This window comes from Haliaeetus leucocephalus, unplaced genomic scaffold (assembly GCF_000737465.1).
Source record: "Haliaeetus leucocephalus isolate CR32 unplaced genomic scaffold, Haliaeetus_leucocephalus-4.0 Scaffold2, whole genome shotgun sequence".
Taxonomy (NCBI): Eukaryota; Metazoa; Chordata; class Aves; order Accipitriformes; family Accipitridae; genus Haliaeetus; species Haliaeetus leucocephalus.
In genome coordinates, this window is record NW_010972438.1 from 15,852,777 (window position 1) to 15,869,339 (window position 16,563).

General features: G+C 36.0%; 1 protein-coding gene across 1 annotated transcript in view; it reads right to left on the reverse strand.

The window, feature by feature from the left end:
* The window catches only part of CACNA2D3 (calcium channel, voltage-dependent, alpha 2/delta subunit 3), a 476,027-nt gene that overhangs the window by 159,394 nt on the left and 300,070 nt on the right, over positions 1 to 16,563 (reverse strand). The window contains exons 12-13 of the mRNA XM_010572633.1: positions 9,371 to 9,449; positions 2,780 to 2,913 (exon numbers count right to left, since the gene is read on the reverse strand). Coding sequence (XP_010570935.1) covers positions 2,780 to 2,913; positions 9,371 to 9,449 — 213 coding nt within the window. The remainder of the gene's footprint in view (positions 1 to 2,779; positions 2,914 to 9,370; positions 9,450 to 16,563) is intronic.

The window sequence follows — 16,563 nt, forward strand, 5'->3', positions numbered from 1 at the left end:
AAGACTACTCATGTCCAGCTTCTTTCTGTCTGGTTCCTAGTATGTTCCAGCCTAATGTTGCTTGCTCAGAAACAGCACAGCTGGCCAATTAGCTCTGATATTTGGTGAGAAGGGAACAAAGAAGTATACTCCATGCTGTTAGGGCACAGTGATGCTGATTACAACCATGTATATATAGCTCTGAGAATCTAGCCATGGATGTTCTGACACAGCTGGATGATAAGAACATTTAAGCTGTCTGGAAATACACTACTATTTCTAGCCTGGCAAGGTGCAGGCAGCAGCCATGGAGGAGTGGGGACACAAACTGTCTGTGAAAATCAACAAGTTATGGGATGGAGAGGATTATTTAGATGGCACTTCCAAATCCAAGACACTAGAGATGGCCAGGGAATCTGCCTCTGAAAATAGCACTCAGGCAGCTTTAGCTGAGGCAGAAGCACATCTGGTTTGTTACAAGGTTCCCTTCATTGCTATTTCCAGAGTTTTATATGTGACTACCCTTATTTATCCTGTTCCTTTGTCTATGAGGTTTTTTGAGGGGAGAAGGATGGGATGGGGCGGCGGGGGGGGTAGTTTGCAACTAAGCAGATAACAGTATTCTATTTTTAAATCTTTTCTTATAGCATCCAACCCATTAGGGTCCTGAGTGGAGTTTTCAGACACTTAAAAATATGCTCAGACACTTAAAAATATGCGTGTAAATGTGAGTATGTGTATGAGTGCATGTGTATATACATGCGTATATATATATACATATATATATGTGTGTGTGTGTGTGTATAGTGACATTAGCTAGCCTTAGTCAAGAGTGAGAGAGAAAAGAAGAGAAAGAGAAGAACCTGGAAGCATTTTATTTTGATGGCAGTAAAACAGTTTTTGTTTGGATTTAAACAGTTCCTTCATTCAAGAACATAACAGCTCCGTTGTTTTTTTATTTTCCTGGTTTCTCAAGGTTCCTTCTCTACACTCCCTCTAGTGTTCTTAAATTCACTTGCATTTACTCACCCCTGCTATATTCACTTAGTATTTCACACAGCCTTAAGTTGTTAATTTTCCTTACCCTTTCCATAACCTACAGGAGAATCACTGAAAGTTGGACTAACTTTTCTGAAAATTTTTCTCCCTGCAGTGATTGAAGAAATACAGATGAACAGATGAAAAAGAGAGTAAAGTGTAAAATTAATTCTGAAACAGCATTTTGTACTAGGTTGGTAAGTAAAGGGGAGGAGACTTGATGTTGGGAAAGTAGGAAGATTTTGTCTGCAACACTTTTAATGCAAGATTCATAGGCAAACGACAAGAAAGAGAGTTGCACTAAAACACCACTTAGATGGATTTCTTCCTGCTACTGTCTCTAGCAAATACACAAACTCCCTTCAACGTACACACAGTTATTACTTCAAGCATATAAAAGCAAGAAGTGAATAAGAGCTAGGTTTTCCTAGTCATCCTCCCATTTCATGGGATGCCCTGAAGGGACAGAGATAACAGGTAGTTTCTGTTCATCTCATCCTTATGTTTCAATAAAAGAAAGAGAACAAAAAGGAGACTGGATTAATATGTTCTTTAAAAAAAGGAAATAGAGATAAGTAAATTCCCTCCAAAGCAATATTTCCAAGCAACTTTTTGTTTCTCCTCCATAACTGCAGTTTTAGTATTTATTTTACATTACCCATGGCCACAACTGAAGAACAGAAAAGACTTAAGCAAATGTGAAAATGAAGCAAAACTGTATTCCTGGGGGGGGGGGGGGGGGTGTAGGGGGTGGTCCTAGAATATTTTTGTATTGATTTAAAATTAAACGTTCTAGAAGCATTACAGACTCAAAATTAATCAAACAAATAAAACCCCCCAAATATCAAAGTGAAACCAATGAGATTCTCCCACCTTGCCCCATCTTCATGAAAGTAAAAATTTAAAAAAAAAAGAAACAAAGAAACATCTTTGCCATTATATTGAATACTTGGCATCACTTGTAGTAAATGACAGATATTTGCTACAAACTTTTGTTCCACAGATAATATACAAACCAAAATATTTTAATTGGATCAAAGGAAATATAATAAGAAAAAGAAAGCAGATAAAAAGCTATTTCAGACCAACCCATGAAAATGAACATTTATCTGCAAATCTGATGGTTTACAACAAATGATACAGAAGTATCATGAGTGCTCAGTCACTGCATAACAAGAGTTCTGCTTCAACTCTAATGTTTCACAAAGATGTCAAATTAAAATTGGACATTCATGACAATTTTGTTAGCATATCACCCATTCAATCCACTTTATTAGGCAGAATCTTCTCATTATTCTTTCCCAAGACATGAGTTGTCCCCTAGATGTTGACACACCTTTTTATACTAAAAATATTGATTCTTGTCAGTTTGTGCTATTATACTGACATATTCATTGACATGTTTTAAAACATGTAGAAAAAAATTGTTACTCAATCTAATCAATTTCTGTTCAATGCCCATTTTTGATTAATAAAAGAAATGCACATTTGGAGGTCATAAATTTTAAAATTATGCTGTTACTCATGTTTGTTTCATTATTTTCTATATAATTTACAATGTATAAATATCTGCTAAAGTTCAGTAATCTTGAATTATTTACTTGTAACATAAAGATATCAAGTCCTGATTCTTACACTGAGTTCACACATTCCAGCAACAGAAATCAGATGCACAACTAGTATTTCTACCACAATAGTTTTTCTCCTAATTCCTCATTATATGCAGTAAGCCTATATTAAATGCTTTATCATGCAGACTTACAGTGCTGTCAATATATGCTTCAGTCCATACTACATCGTGCTCTTGGTCAATAACCTTTGGTCGGCTAAGAACATGGAGATATTCCATGACATTCTCTTGAACATCAGCTAAGGTAGAGATCTGAGTAAAAAACCCTGTGAAAACACAAGATTCCAAGTTATAAACCAGACAGAACAAATTAAGGAGGATTGCAACAAGGAGTATAATGTATTTTCTGTCTGTCATGTTTTCTCTGCTTGTTGCAAGGGTGGTCTGCAGTCTGAATGTTAGAACTGATTCAATACACCTGCCAATAATTCATGCAGTACAAAATGGATGTGTCTACATATATTTAATCTATGTATGAATTAAGACACAGTGTAAGAACAGACTTTATAGCAGAGATCTAGAAAATTAAATGAGTCATAGTAGTAGCTTAATGCATATTTTCCACTTAATAAGAAAAAGCAGAGGTGGTAGTGGGTTTTTTGCAAAACTAATTTGATTATACTATGATCTCAAATATTCCTAGTGTAGTATTCATACTCATATTATGGTATTCATACTGTTCAAATATTCAATATTCTGCTTAAGGAATTGTATTTATTTGATTTTAATTTTTTTTTCTATTAAGTGCAGTATTGTGTGAGGATGTTAACTGACTACGACATATACTATCAAGGTTTAATTCTTGCTTCAAAACAGGGCTAGTTTTTGTCTAAGGTTCTGAAAGCTTTTTCAGCCATAGAGTAAAATGATTGACATAAGTTTAATTAGGAAATCTGTACTTGAGAAATCAGAATTCTATGTATATGATGAAAAAAAAAGAAAATTATGGTGTACTTTCAGGAATTATTGGCTTAGAACACTTAGGGGAAAAACCAATGTGTACGTTACTCTTTCTGAGATGCTGTCTGCTCCAGCTTTGGGACTGCTGATTCTCCCAAGTCAAAGTATGGCTTTCTCCCTCCTGTGAGTAATAAGGGACACTTCACTATCTGGTTCTTTTAATTTGGTGTAATGTCAATACACAGTCAAAATATGCCAATATGAGCTATTCACATAGAGAACCTCATAAATGATATATATACATGTATGTATGTATGTATATATGTACACTTGTTTATAATGCTTTTAATCAAGGATTCAAGACACTTCAGAACTGTGTGGATCACTCATTGTACAGGTGATGACCTATATTTTCCTAAGGCAGTTCAGTGTGCCTGAATTTTGGTATGTCTCATTTCAGAAAGCTTAAAAGAGAACCAATATTCAGAGGCCATATTCAGCACTGTTCACGTTTGACATTACATACTCAAAAGAACAGGTCACTCAGAAATTCAGAAAAATTAAATAGAAGCACAAATAGACTAATCAGCCTTTTGCCTTTCCTCCTCCATCTTAGAGTAGTGTACAATGGCTGCAAGTGAGGACTAAGACACTAAAAGGAAAGAGCACACAAACTCTGCTCATTTCTCTGTAGGAGATTTAAAGAAGGGGACCTCCATGTACATTCATCTCTCCTTTTCTCCTTTTACCAAACACCTACTTTCAATTGGCCCCATGGACAAGGTTTCAGTTGTCCTTAAAGAGCAGACTGAATCACCGTTTTGTTTCAGTGCTTTCTATGCAATCCTATATCACCACTCCAATACTATTTGTTGTGTAAGCTCATGTACTTTTCAGTGCATGTTGTGCTAGTACTTGCACTTCCCTTACAACAAGTGTGCAAATTTACAGTTGGAGCAGAGATCTGCTTGCACTGTGTACAGTGAACAATAGAACAGCACCTGCACTTAAACACTTAATATATATATGAGCATATGAAACAATGCCTGAAAAGTCAGAGGAGATTAACTACTTGAAAAAATTTGTACTGTATCTAAGGTGATAGAAAGGTCTTTTTCTAATCAAGCGGTATTTTCTTAACCATATGGGTTGAAATCACAATTAGTTAACGCTTTTTAATGTCATACTTCATTAAAAACAAAACCTTAAAGACTCATTTAAAAAGCTCCTCAATGTCTATGCCTGGAAAATTCTTTAATCATGGCCTATAAACTACCTTTGAGATAAAGAATACCATGCTGTGAAATAAGCATGCATTCTGATTGCCTCCTGAAATGTTTTTATGTCAGTTTTTCAAGTGAAAAAATTTAGCTAGATTACTCAAACAAAAAGAAAAAAAAGAAACAGAAAACAGAACCTAATGTGAAACAATTCAGTGTTGTGCCATACATGTTTACACATGTAAGACACTGATAATGCTGAATATTTTTTTTTTCTTTTCTTTTCTTCTTTTCCTTCATTTAGAAGGGATCCATCTGGACCAGCTACACCCAACATGAGCAGAGACACCTACTTGAGCACTTATTTGTAACTATTGTTCATATGGATGTGTATTATGTTAGGTATTTCTTTTTGTATTATTTCTGAGAATACGTGCTGTCATATCACAACTGACACAGAACTGTCCAGGCAGCATGCTACAGACAAAGTATATTTATTTCTCGTTGTAGTACTTGCAAAGCATAACCCTAAACTGTACAATAGAGGAAACAGGTTTTTAGCCTAATTTCCTGAGACTAAAAGAGATAGTAAGTCTGAATCAATTTCATATAAACTTAGCAAAAAATAAAGGTCTCAAAGATAAGTGAAAATTTGTGACTACCCTGAGACTGAAAGAAGTAACAATGAGTATCCTATTTGGAAGCGGCCAGATGGTAAATCAGCACACGTATACTGGCATGCATGTAGTTGCAGGCTAGCCATGCAGTGCTCCTTGCCCAGTAAGTATGACAGCTAAAGAAGCCAAGGTTAGCAAATGGAAGAAAAAGGGATCAGTGTGAAAAAAATCCTACTTTTTTAACCATATCTATGTTTCACAGATTTATTCACGTATCAGGCTGCAACAGACGAAAAGTTGAAAGAAAGAGAGTGTAAGGGACTTTATTGCTTTTAATCAGGTTTCTTCAAATATAACTAAGTTTAGTGAAATGTAAAAATTGCTGCTAAAGACATGTAAAAGACAAGACTTAGATGAAGATGGTAGCATAAGACACAACCATATGGATTCTTTCTAGGGTTTTTATAATGTGATCTCTGGGGTGGGTTTCATTTGTAATTTCTGGGAAGAGTTCACTTCTTGCATTGATGATTTTGTCTGTTTAATCTCCTTATAAGTATGGCTTGTGCTTTTGCAGCTCACATTAGAAAAATCCAGAATGATTTTACAGTTTCTGTAACTCACATAATATGAACAATTACCCATATTCTGTGAATTTATGGTTCATCTATTTACTTTGTTTCTACAAAAAGTTGTTTTCCTTAAGTTTTAGCTTTCTTTACAAGAAAGTGAAAAGAATTGCAAAAGCTGCGTGAATGATATGTCCCATATTTTTAATGCTTGCTCTAATATTTATTTAATGGGAAAACTCTACCAAAAGTTACTACATTATAGCTAGAGACTGCATTAGGTAACATTCCCTTAGTTCATTTTCACTGTATATTTAGACTTTTTGTTGATTCATGTGTTTGTAGCTATGTGTAACAAACGCCAAACCTCACAAGAATTAGCTTCCTACACTGTTAAATTTATCTCTCTTATCTAGAGATCAGAGGCACCCCATGGATTTAAAACGTTACTCTTCCTATACCAAGGTTTAATCATCAGATAAAGACATGCCCTAAAGTTCTTGAGCACAGCTGCTGAAGCCATGTAAGCAATAGCAGCAAACCCATGCTTAAATTTCTGCATTCTAACACCTGCTTCTCAGCTCCCTGGTGTGTGAATTATGCCACCTTAGAGCCCCTTACAGTCAGCGCTACTCTTTTTTGCTCCCCAGCAGGAAAAAAATCATGAAGGAAACGGGTAAGATTTGGTAATGACAAGCATGAGAAGTATATAATAAAGTGGTTAAAGACAGACACTTAGGCTCTGCAAGCGGGCTGCCTTTTCATATTACACAGTCCTTGCAATGTTTTTGGATAGCTTGTTTTTCTCTAAAATGTCCACCATTAGACTCATAACTTTTCAAAATGCCTCCAATGGATTTTTACATGGAGTTTAGCACTTTTCATTTTCTGGACACAGTGCAAAATAGTTGCAATGTTCTTGCAACTAATAAAATATCACAATTTAAAAATCCTCTTTGGGTAGGGACTAAGGAGGGAATTCATTGTTTCACTGCAGCTGTAAAACTCCCATGGAGAATCCCCCCCTGCCCCCCCACCTAAGAGGCCTCTCAAGCAGGTGAACAGTATCTCTAGCTGGCTGCCTGCCACCCCCCCAGGAGCCCACAGTGCAGGAGGTGCTGGGGTCATGCTAATAATGGGAATGGATGTGACTGGGGCTTCCTGTACGCAGCTCTCCTCTGCTAATACAATAGACTATAAACTGCTACAGCTGGGGCACAATTTGCCTCAGGGCTGATCTGTCCTCTGCTGGCAGTTAGAGAGCCTCTATCAGACCTCCGATAGGCAAAGCATTTTTCTCTACTTTGCTCTCTCAGACTCTGCTCCTTTGTAGTGATGAATCCTTGCCTTTGTCCATTTTACACTATGCCAACCACAGTGATAATCCATAATAAAAATTTAAAAAAAAATTAAAACAGAGGCTGTCAAATTACTAATGCAATAGAGAGTTTTACTGAAAAAAAAAAGTTTAATCCTGGCCGTTTTGTTAGTAAGTAATGCATTAACCCCCATCTTTATCTTTACAGCTTTCTGCTGGGAGTGACTGCTGAGAGAAAGCTAGTGCTTACGTACTTTAAAATGTGGCACATGCACGCTAAGCACTAGGAAACTTTTACCTTTGTTCAATTCAGAGTCTTAGTAAATCTTTATTCTTTTCCTTTATGTGCGCTTGCTTATGATACAGAGGAGTAAATCACTGCAAATTTCACAAACCACTCTAGAGGGACTTTGGGGTTTTGGGATGTTTTAATGTATTTAAAATGGCTTGGTGTTTTGCTTCATTAAGCCAACTCCCTCTAGATATGCCCTACTTATACATAAAAATGTAACAGAAAAACATGAGTGGGGTTTTTCAAGGTTTCACCATCAGAATCTAGAAGCTAAAGAAGTTTTGCAAGGTGGTATGAACTTCCCCTGTGACCCATTTTCAAGGAAAGGACTGCTGTCCACAGTCCAGTCAGCTGGAAACTCTGCAAACAGCCTTCATCTATGTTGTGCTTCCAAGGGGAAAATCACTGCAAGGAAAATTGATTTTAGGGTCATTGACCCTCAGTGACAACAACATACTTTGGCCCACCCGTGCAAGTAGTAAACTGCAGCCCAGCCATTCAGCCAATCTTTAGACCAGCTTTACTACACTCCTCATCTGTTGTGCTGCAATCCTTCATTTCACTAAAAGAAAATGGATGAGCTGTAGCTGAAAACTGTAAGAAAAAGAACTAAATCCACACTGTCTGCCATAATGACTTATGCTGTTTCCAACTGTGATTTTCAAAGCTATAAAAAAGTATTTAATTACCGATTAGAGGTAGAAGATTCTTGCATTGTAAGCTATCAGAGAGCAGGTATTAAACCCAGAAAAAAATTTATAGAAGAAAGTCATTAAGCTGTTTAGCTGATTCATGAGTAAGATTCTGACTCAAAGCAACATGGCTCTGAAAAGAACAAAGTAGGCCTGAAGAATGACAAAGGTGACCACTTTTCCCCCTCTGGGAATAAGGAAGACATGGACCAGATGATCTACTAAGGCAGTCTCTGTTGCCTGGTCCTAATTTCTGAGTTGCTGTACTTAGATCTTTACGAATCTGTAGAGCTGGGCTAAAAAGCTAAAAGATTTTGTTGATTAAATTGTCTTCAGAAAAGATGCTTCAAAGGATTCTTATACTATTATTTAAACGAAATTATGGTGTAATATTAGCTGATTAAGACAAGACTTCAAACTGAGTAATTTCCATCAGCTGGACATAACAGTAGTTAAAGAAATAATGACTAAATGGATAGCACCTGATGCAATTCATCATAATGTAATGTGGCACAACAGAAAAAAAGAACATTTTTTTTTTTTTCCTAGAGGAAAGGAAAAGGAAAACCTGAAGATTAATTAGGGGGTTTGGTTTTTTCAGAATCATTCTTACTTATATTAGTCAATCCTTTTACTGTAGCACCTCAGCATCTTATATGTTTTAATGCTCCTTCCTTAAAGAATATAAACCAGTTTTTTCAATTACACTGTCAGTTCCTCAACGGACAGGATGTCTGGTGTTTTACATACCATGCCTAACTCAACAAGACGTGTACCCAATGTTCTTAGGAACCAAACTAACTCTGACTACATAATAACTGTTATAACAGGACAAATGCTTTGAAATCAAAGTTTGTTCCCTGAATAAAAATTTAAGATCACATAATTTAAAAACTTCATATGTATTTTAAGAAAAAAATAAATTTCAAATCAGGTTTTTACTTTTTAAATTGTATGCTACAAGATGAATAAGTCTTTTCCTTTCCTGGAAAAAAACAACCCATCCTCTCCGATTAGATGTCAGTGACACCGTATCTGTAGAAGGGTCAGACATGCAGGAAGGCTCAATAATAGGGTTTTGAAAACAAGGCTTTCACAGTTAAAGGTTAACTAACCTTTGTTAGCACAGGCCATCCACTTCAGGTTATCAGCAAAAGCAGCTTCTCTTCCAATCAGATAGGTAAAAATACGAACCTGAAAGTACAATGCAAAAGAACAAGTCAATTAATACCGCATTTAAAACTTACACAGGGGAACTTCAGATACAGATGTGTAATTCATATGGATAGACCTTTTTTAAGAAAGTATTACTGGTTAAACAGCACTGTAGGTTAAGAAAAAAAAAATCTCTGCCAGTAATGTCTTCATGACAAAATGTGGCTTTTGTTCTACGTACAGAATGGCTGATCTCTTTGGATGTTTTTAATATCTGACATTTAACTAAAGTTATAGCTAAATGGTTACAGTGTAAGTGTGAATAAACTAAAACCATTGGGGTACAAGGCAAAACTGCATGTTCAGACAAATGTGTTCCACTCTTATGAATTCAGAAAACTGCTATGGTGTGAAGGAAAAGGCACTTAATTAGCAAATACTTCTGTAGATAAAGGATCTGAAACACCAGGCAAGCAAATTCCCCTCAGTTTTCAAGGTTCGTATGACACAGTACCTTTGTCAACTTAAAGACAGGTACCCACAGGTGGTACTTGTGCTATCAAGTGATAAACAGCAGAGTCATGTGCAAAGTTGCCACATTTCCCAGACAGAAATATCTGAGCAAAAAGCCTTGCAGCTGGTCTATGCATGTGCACGCACACAGACATACACAGAGACCTTCATCCAGAAATCCTAGAAAACTGCCGATCTCCTTAAAATTCTGCTCAAATAGAATTTCTTGGCAGAGAAGAAAGGCATACTTTGGAAACGTTGGATGCAGGGTAGGCCTTGATAGATGCTAAATGACAGCACTTGTTTGTCTGGACTCCACAGTTCCGTGTTATAACACACATGCAAAACTGTGGTTTTGAGCAGCTTCGGACAGCTGCCATTTAGAAAGCAAAGGAAAACTTCCAGTGAAATGTATCTCTCTTTACCATACCATTTTCTCAGTTCTTTCTTATCAAATAGAGATAGGTTCAGGGTTGCGTTATTTTACAGGTCTTGAAAACAGCTGCAAATTTGTCTTCACGGTAGACTAATGACAACATTTTCTACCTCATACCTTCTGCTCTCAACCCTATTCTATACATGGGAAACTACAGCAAAGATAATCAAGTGGGTTTTAGCTAGATAAACGGGGAATGGGAAAGGAGCGTGTTGTCCAGAGCTTCCTCTACCTCACTAATACAAGTCTGCATGGCACTCGCAGTCCTGTTCAGGTTGGGTCTGTAACCACCATGTGTGTGCTGAGCACAGAAATCACTGTCCTGCGTCCCAGCGTATTCCATCTAAAAATCCCACACAGTTCCATACCTTCTTCATCTACCATCCGATATAGCTGTGTAAGATGGAGCACAGTGAGCCTCGCTCGATCTGACTAACCCCTCAGCAAGAGAATTGGGAATAGCACCTGACAGCTACACCTAAAGCTCATATTCTGCCCACTGTAACCCTTGCCATGCTAAGGTTTATGCCTCACATTCCATGTGCCTAAACTTCCACAGTCATTTTCCCATTCCCTAATGATTTGTCTAGGCAGAAGAGGCCAAGTGGATACTGGGCCATATTAGCAAGATGAATACAAGGTGATTATTCCCCTCCATTCCATTGTAAGACCACATCTGGAGTACTGAGCTCAGTTTTGGATTCTCCCATACAAGACAGACACTGACTTACTGGAAAAGACAGACTCTTCTTGAAGATGGACTCTAAGCAGACAGCAGAGCAAGGGACAAAAGTCAGAAGAAGGTCCTAAACATTCTGATTTAATATAAGGAAAAACATTTTTATCATGAGGGTGATAAAATATTAGAAAACATCGCCCAGAGATGCTGCAGAACCTGCATCCTGGGAGATATTCAAAATCTGACTGGACAAGTTCCTGAGCAGCCTGATCTAACTTTACCTGCTCTGAGCATGGGGTTGGACAAGATGATCTTCAGAGGTCCCCATATGATTCTATGAAATTAGCAATATTTTACACAGATTAAAAATTTGATTGATGTTCTAATGAAATAACTTGTTCTACATTTTGTGGATTTTGAAGATAAAACTAATAGATTACATTAGGACTAGAAATTGACAATTTGTAGCTGCAAACACAGTGCTATCATTATGTATGAGAAGAAAGAAAATTATGAACTCCATATTGTAACACTAAAAATTTTAACTAAACCCCACATCAGATCCTTTTGTCTTTTTATCAGTATACTTAATAGAATCATCATTATCCAAACTTTTTTACAGAAACTCTGTTATCATCATTAAAAAGCTGTACACAACAAACTATCCTCCAGAACATTTTATTCAATAGCCAATTGGGTCTTACAGTCACAAAACAGACATGCTTAAATTATACAGAAAGCTAATTACACGGAAAGAAATGTCATGATATGAGAAGTTTATGAAGACCTCTAATTTAATTCATTTGCAATTAAAAAAAAAAAATCAAAGAATGAAATTTCTTATAGTTTTTTCAATTAGCACTTTTTTCTCACTCACAGTGAGACAAAAGAAATTATTTGTAGAATATAGTAACTTTATATTAAGCTCCCATAGGTGTTTTTCACAGAATAAGTTTGAAAATGTCTTTGAACGTTTTCCTCTTTACTGTTAGTTGTAGTACTATATTCCCTCACTGCCCTTTTGTCCATTTTCTTAATGGCCAGATCCTGTTTCTACGCATGCATGGTGTTTGGCATTATTATCATGCCTAGAGACCAGATTTCAATAACAAACTTTTCCCAGTCTTTCAAACATCAAATGTACATAGAAATCAATCATGATTTATATAATTTTAAAAGTATACACACTGATTCTATAGTGTTGTTAATTAGTTTGAATCAAACAGTATACATAATCCTACTCTAAGACTCTAAAGAACACAGCATTAAACAAAAGAATGGTAGTTTTATGCTTCGTTGACGGATACAAAAAGAATTAATAAATAAAATCTGTATTCTCTAAACACACGTGAAAGGGCATAGTGAGATTTATACCCTCAAAATACAGCATAAATCACTGTCACAGTTTATCTTCCTGAAAATGATGCTCGAATATAGCCTATCATGAGACTGAATACATCTGAGAGATTTATATTTAATGATATGCTTTAATCTATAAAGAATCAAACTACACTGTGTTCCTAATAAAAGGAGACCAGCCTTATCTAAAAGGATGAGCAGTAAGCATGATAATAGGAGTAGGCAGCAAACTAACTGCATTAAACCTACAAAAGATAAAATTTCAACAAATCGGTATCATAGATCATCATGAGGAATGGGCTGCCTCTATGATACTGTTGCAAGGATTTTAATGATTTTTCTTTGAGTACATTTTATACATATAGTTTACTTGGTATCTGCAGTTGTCGTGGTTTAACCCCAGGCAGCAACTAAGCACCACGCAGCTGCTCACTTACTCCTAGCAGTTTCACTAAAAAATATTTTAAGCATCATAAAAAGTACTGATAATTGTTTGGCATTACTTGAAAAGATAAAAATAAAAGCTATAAATTAGAGAGCTAGCACTGAAGATGAGTGATCAGTTTATTAAGTGCTGCTTTCCTTCTCTTTCCCAATGAGTTGTGTATTTCTCTCTATGCACTTTTCACTGTGCATGTTACATAAATGATGTTTACCAGTGTCAACATGAAGTATAAAATCTTTTATAAAATGAAGTATAAGGTAAACTATACTTTTAAAATACTATTTCTATACTGCTCATTACTTAATAGAATGACTTATTCATAGTAGCGCCATAAGAGAATAACCATCATGTAAGGTCACAGGAAGGTATTTTAGTTAAAAAATAGTGCCACTGATACAATAAAGTTTTTCTTTTACATTGACCTTAAAGATACATTAATAGGTATTATGAATATTGTATAATAGTCTGTTCAGAACAGTGAGAAAAATCCTCAAAATCAGCTCTGATGGCAAACAATTCCGATTATAGCTCTACTTCTAAAAGTTTCATTTGATCAGTTCATTGAACCCACCACTGTAAGCTAAATTCACTCTGAGTTTACATTGGGAAACACTCATGAGTGCCTAACCATTCACTGTAGAAGTAATTTTACAAAACAAATGCTTGCCATATTATTTTCTGATTTCAGAGCTCACAGCAATAGCTTAGGTAATAAATGACTACAATTGAAACTTGCCTGAATACATCTACATTTTAAATCCCGTTTTTCAAAACAAATTTGGATCCACATATCTTTCATACTTTATACTTTTTTACTCTTCTGGATAGGTATTTTATGTAGTAATTCTAGATGTGCTGGTACTATCCATGGTATAATACAAATAAACAGAGACAAAGTTACTGTGGTCACGTACCTGTTTTCTGCATCTACATAAAAATATAACTAAGTCAATATTATAGAAGTGCTACATTAATTTAGTAGGATAAGTTCAAATTCCTTCAACTCCTGCATGTGGACAAGACTTATGCAGTGACGGGCTATGAATGATGCAAAACAGGACACACTCTGTCATAGTTACCACTGAAATTGTCATTTTAAATTGACTAGACATTAGGTACCAAATTTAATATCCATCCATATTCTCGGATACCATGAAAGATAAATGGTTTGGGGTAAAGACTGTTAATAGTGACCACCAAATTTTCTTCTTTGTATATCTGAAGTAACCGAATGGAAAGTGTGTCAGAGGAGTTCTGCTCTGCAAAATGATTGCATGAACTATTTTATTCAAACAATCCAGATATAGCACTAATACTGTATAGTCTACTGATAAATATAGTGATAAATACATATAGTACTGAGGCATATGACTGAAATCTCTATAATTTATAATAGATGAAGAAGTATAAAGTGTCTCATTCTGTGGTTTGTATTGGACCTTAAAGAAAATAACACAATAGAAACTACGAGCTTTAATAAGTATACACATTATATAGATACATATAAACTGATACACCTATATCGGTGTCTCATAGTACAACACTTAATGTTAGGATGCTAAAAATTCTTTTGAATCCATATGAAGAGAACATTTTAGTCAAGGCACACTGAATAAATTCAAAGGTGTTATGGGCCAGTCCCAGAAGATCCAGTAACAACATTTACATAGTCTACATATGCTCTGGCTGAGTATAAACCAAATGAGAAACACACCTTTCAATATCCAAGCACTGTGACTGAATCAAGAGACCATTTTCATCTGAGAAGGAATCTGCATCAGAGGGTATAAGTACCTCTCTGGCAAAAAAACACATGACAGAAAGAGAACCCTTCAGTTCTGGATAATTTTGAAAGCTTTGTAAGATATTTGAGATACCTGAATCAAAATATTTTCAATGTCTGACCCTTAAAATATGATATCAACTGTATTAAGGCTTAACATGAACTGTTAGCTGTGGAGAAAGGCAATATTCTCAGGCAGAAGCACTAGTTTTTAATTGTTATATCCTATCTACAAAACTGAAAATTGTAGATGATGTCAGATTCACTGAATGCCAAGCAAGGCTTACTCCAAGAGCAAAAACTTTCATCTTTGGAACTATACTTGCTATTCCCACAGAGTATGTAGCTCCTACAGATGTGCCACAGACTACTATTTTTTTAAGCCAATGTTCACAGAAAATGGAGTGAGAGCTCCACAGTAACATTACAGAAACTGAAAGGACAGTGGAACTAGAATCTTTAATAGAGCTTGTGACTTTCTCACTTCATATTTTTCTACATTTTTCTGAAGTGGGTGTTGAATGGCAAAGAATACTATTTGAGATTGATGTATTTTAATTATCTTTAAAACAGCAGCTGTAGAAACCTCCCATATATTACCTTGTTATTATGTCTCATTCCTGACCTAGAAGGATCACCTCTGGGAAAGAGCACTGCATTCGGTTACTATTCTTACTAAAAGACTGCTGCATAAGCTCAAGTGATTCTGAACTGTAGAATCATATTCATATTAAGCAACAGACAAATCTGAACAGTGCATTTTATGACAGTCAGCTTCTATGTGCTTGATTATGAATTCTGGTCCAAACCACTAGTCCATAGTGAGCTAGTGAGAAGTGGCACAACATGTCAACAGTTGTCACAAGTTGTGTTGGTAACTATCCCATGTACACAGCAGAATTAAATACTATTAAGGCACTGAACCACCCAGCTCAGTAGTTCAGGCAAAACTGAACACAAATCTTACACTGAGTAAAATATTTAAATCAACAGTAGATATTTAACTGCATATATTATTTTTAACTTGCTTTGTCTCTGGTTTTCCAGTCTCTCTGTTTTACACTCTTTTTGCCTTACCTAGGCACAGATCATGGTTTGGATTACACAGGTGGTTTGCTTTCTATTCTTTGTTGCATCCCCCCAAATTTTGAAAAAATAAGAGAGTACTGTTAATAAGTTTCTTGCTTTTACAGCTAGAGAATATTCTGAAGTTTGAACGTTTAAACTCTGGACAGATAGCTTTTATAAAATCACTGAGATTTTATATAAGTGTGCACACACTCAACCATTAGTGAGGAAACCTAAGAATGATGATTTATATGACAGTTATTTCAGTGCTAACTACTGAACGGTCCACTTAACAGTTTCATCCATTATGCATGGACTAATCTGCAGTCACTGAACTGTCCTCACCTCTGAAACTTCATTTAACTAGCAGCAAAACAAAGAGAAAAGGGACCTTCTCTCCAGGGACCATCTTCTGTCTATGTTAAGCAAGACGAGTCAGTCTGCAAGATTCTACACCCTGGAACTGTGAAGTTATATATTCATGCCAAACAGCTGGTAAAGTAGTATTTCCAGAAATTTAAAATACAGTGTGGGAGGGGAAAAGGGACTTCTGCTTGTAGCTGACAGTGCAGACCTCTCTTTGCAGCTGCAAACTATTTCACGGACACCTTCATCAAAATAGTCTTTCCTTTCTGGCTCAGCAAGAAATAAAAATAGTATTGTGGCAAGAGCTATGGAATTTAAGTTTTAAGTGGGATATAGGGATGAAATTCAAGTTCCCATACTTATAAGTTATGGTGGTCCAGGAACACCCCAGCTAGTCTCTGCATAGATGAGCAAATGGACTGACAGGGAACAATGGATCAACATGAGACTAAGTGATTGCCTGAACTCCTAAGTAGCCTCACCACAAAGAACTGGCTTAATTGT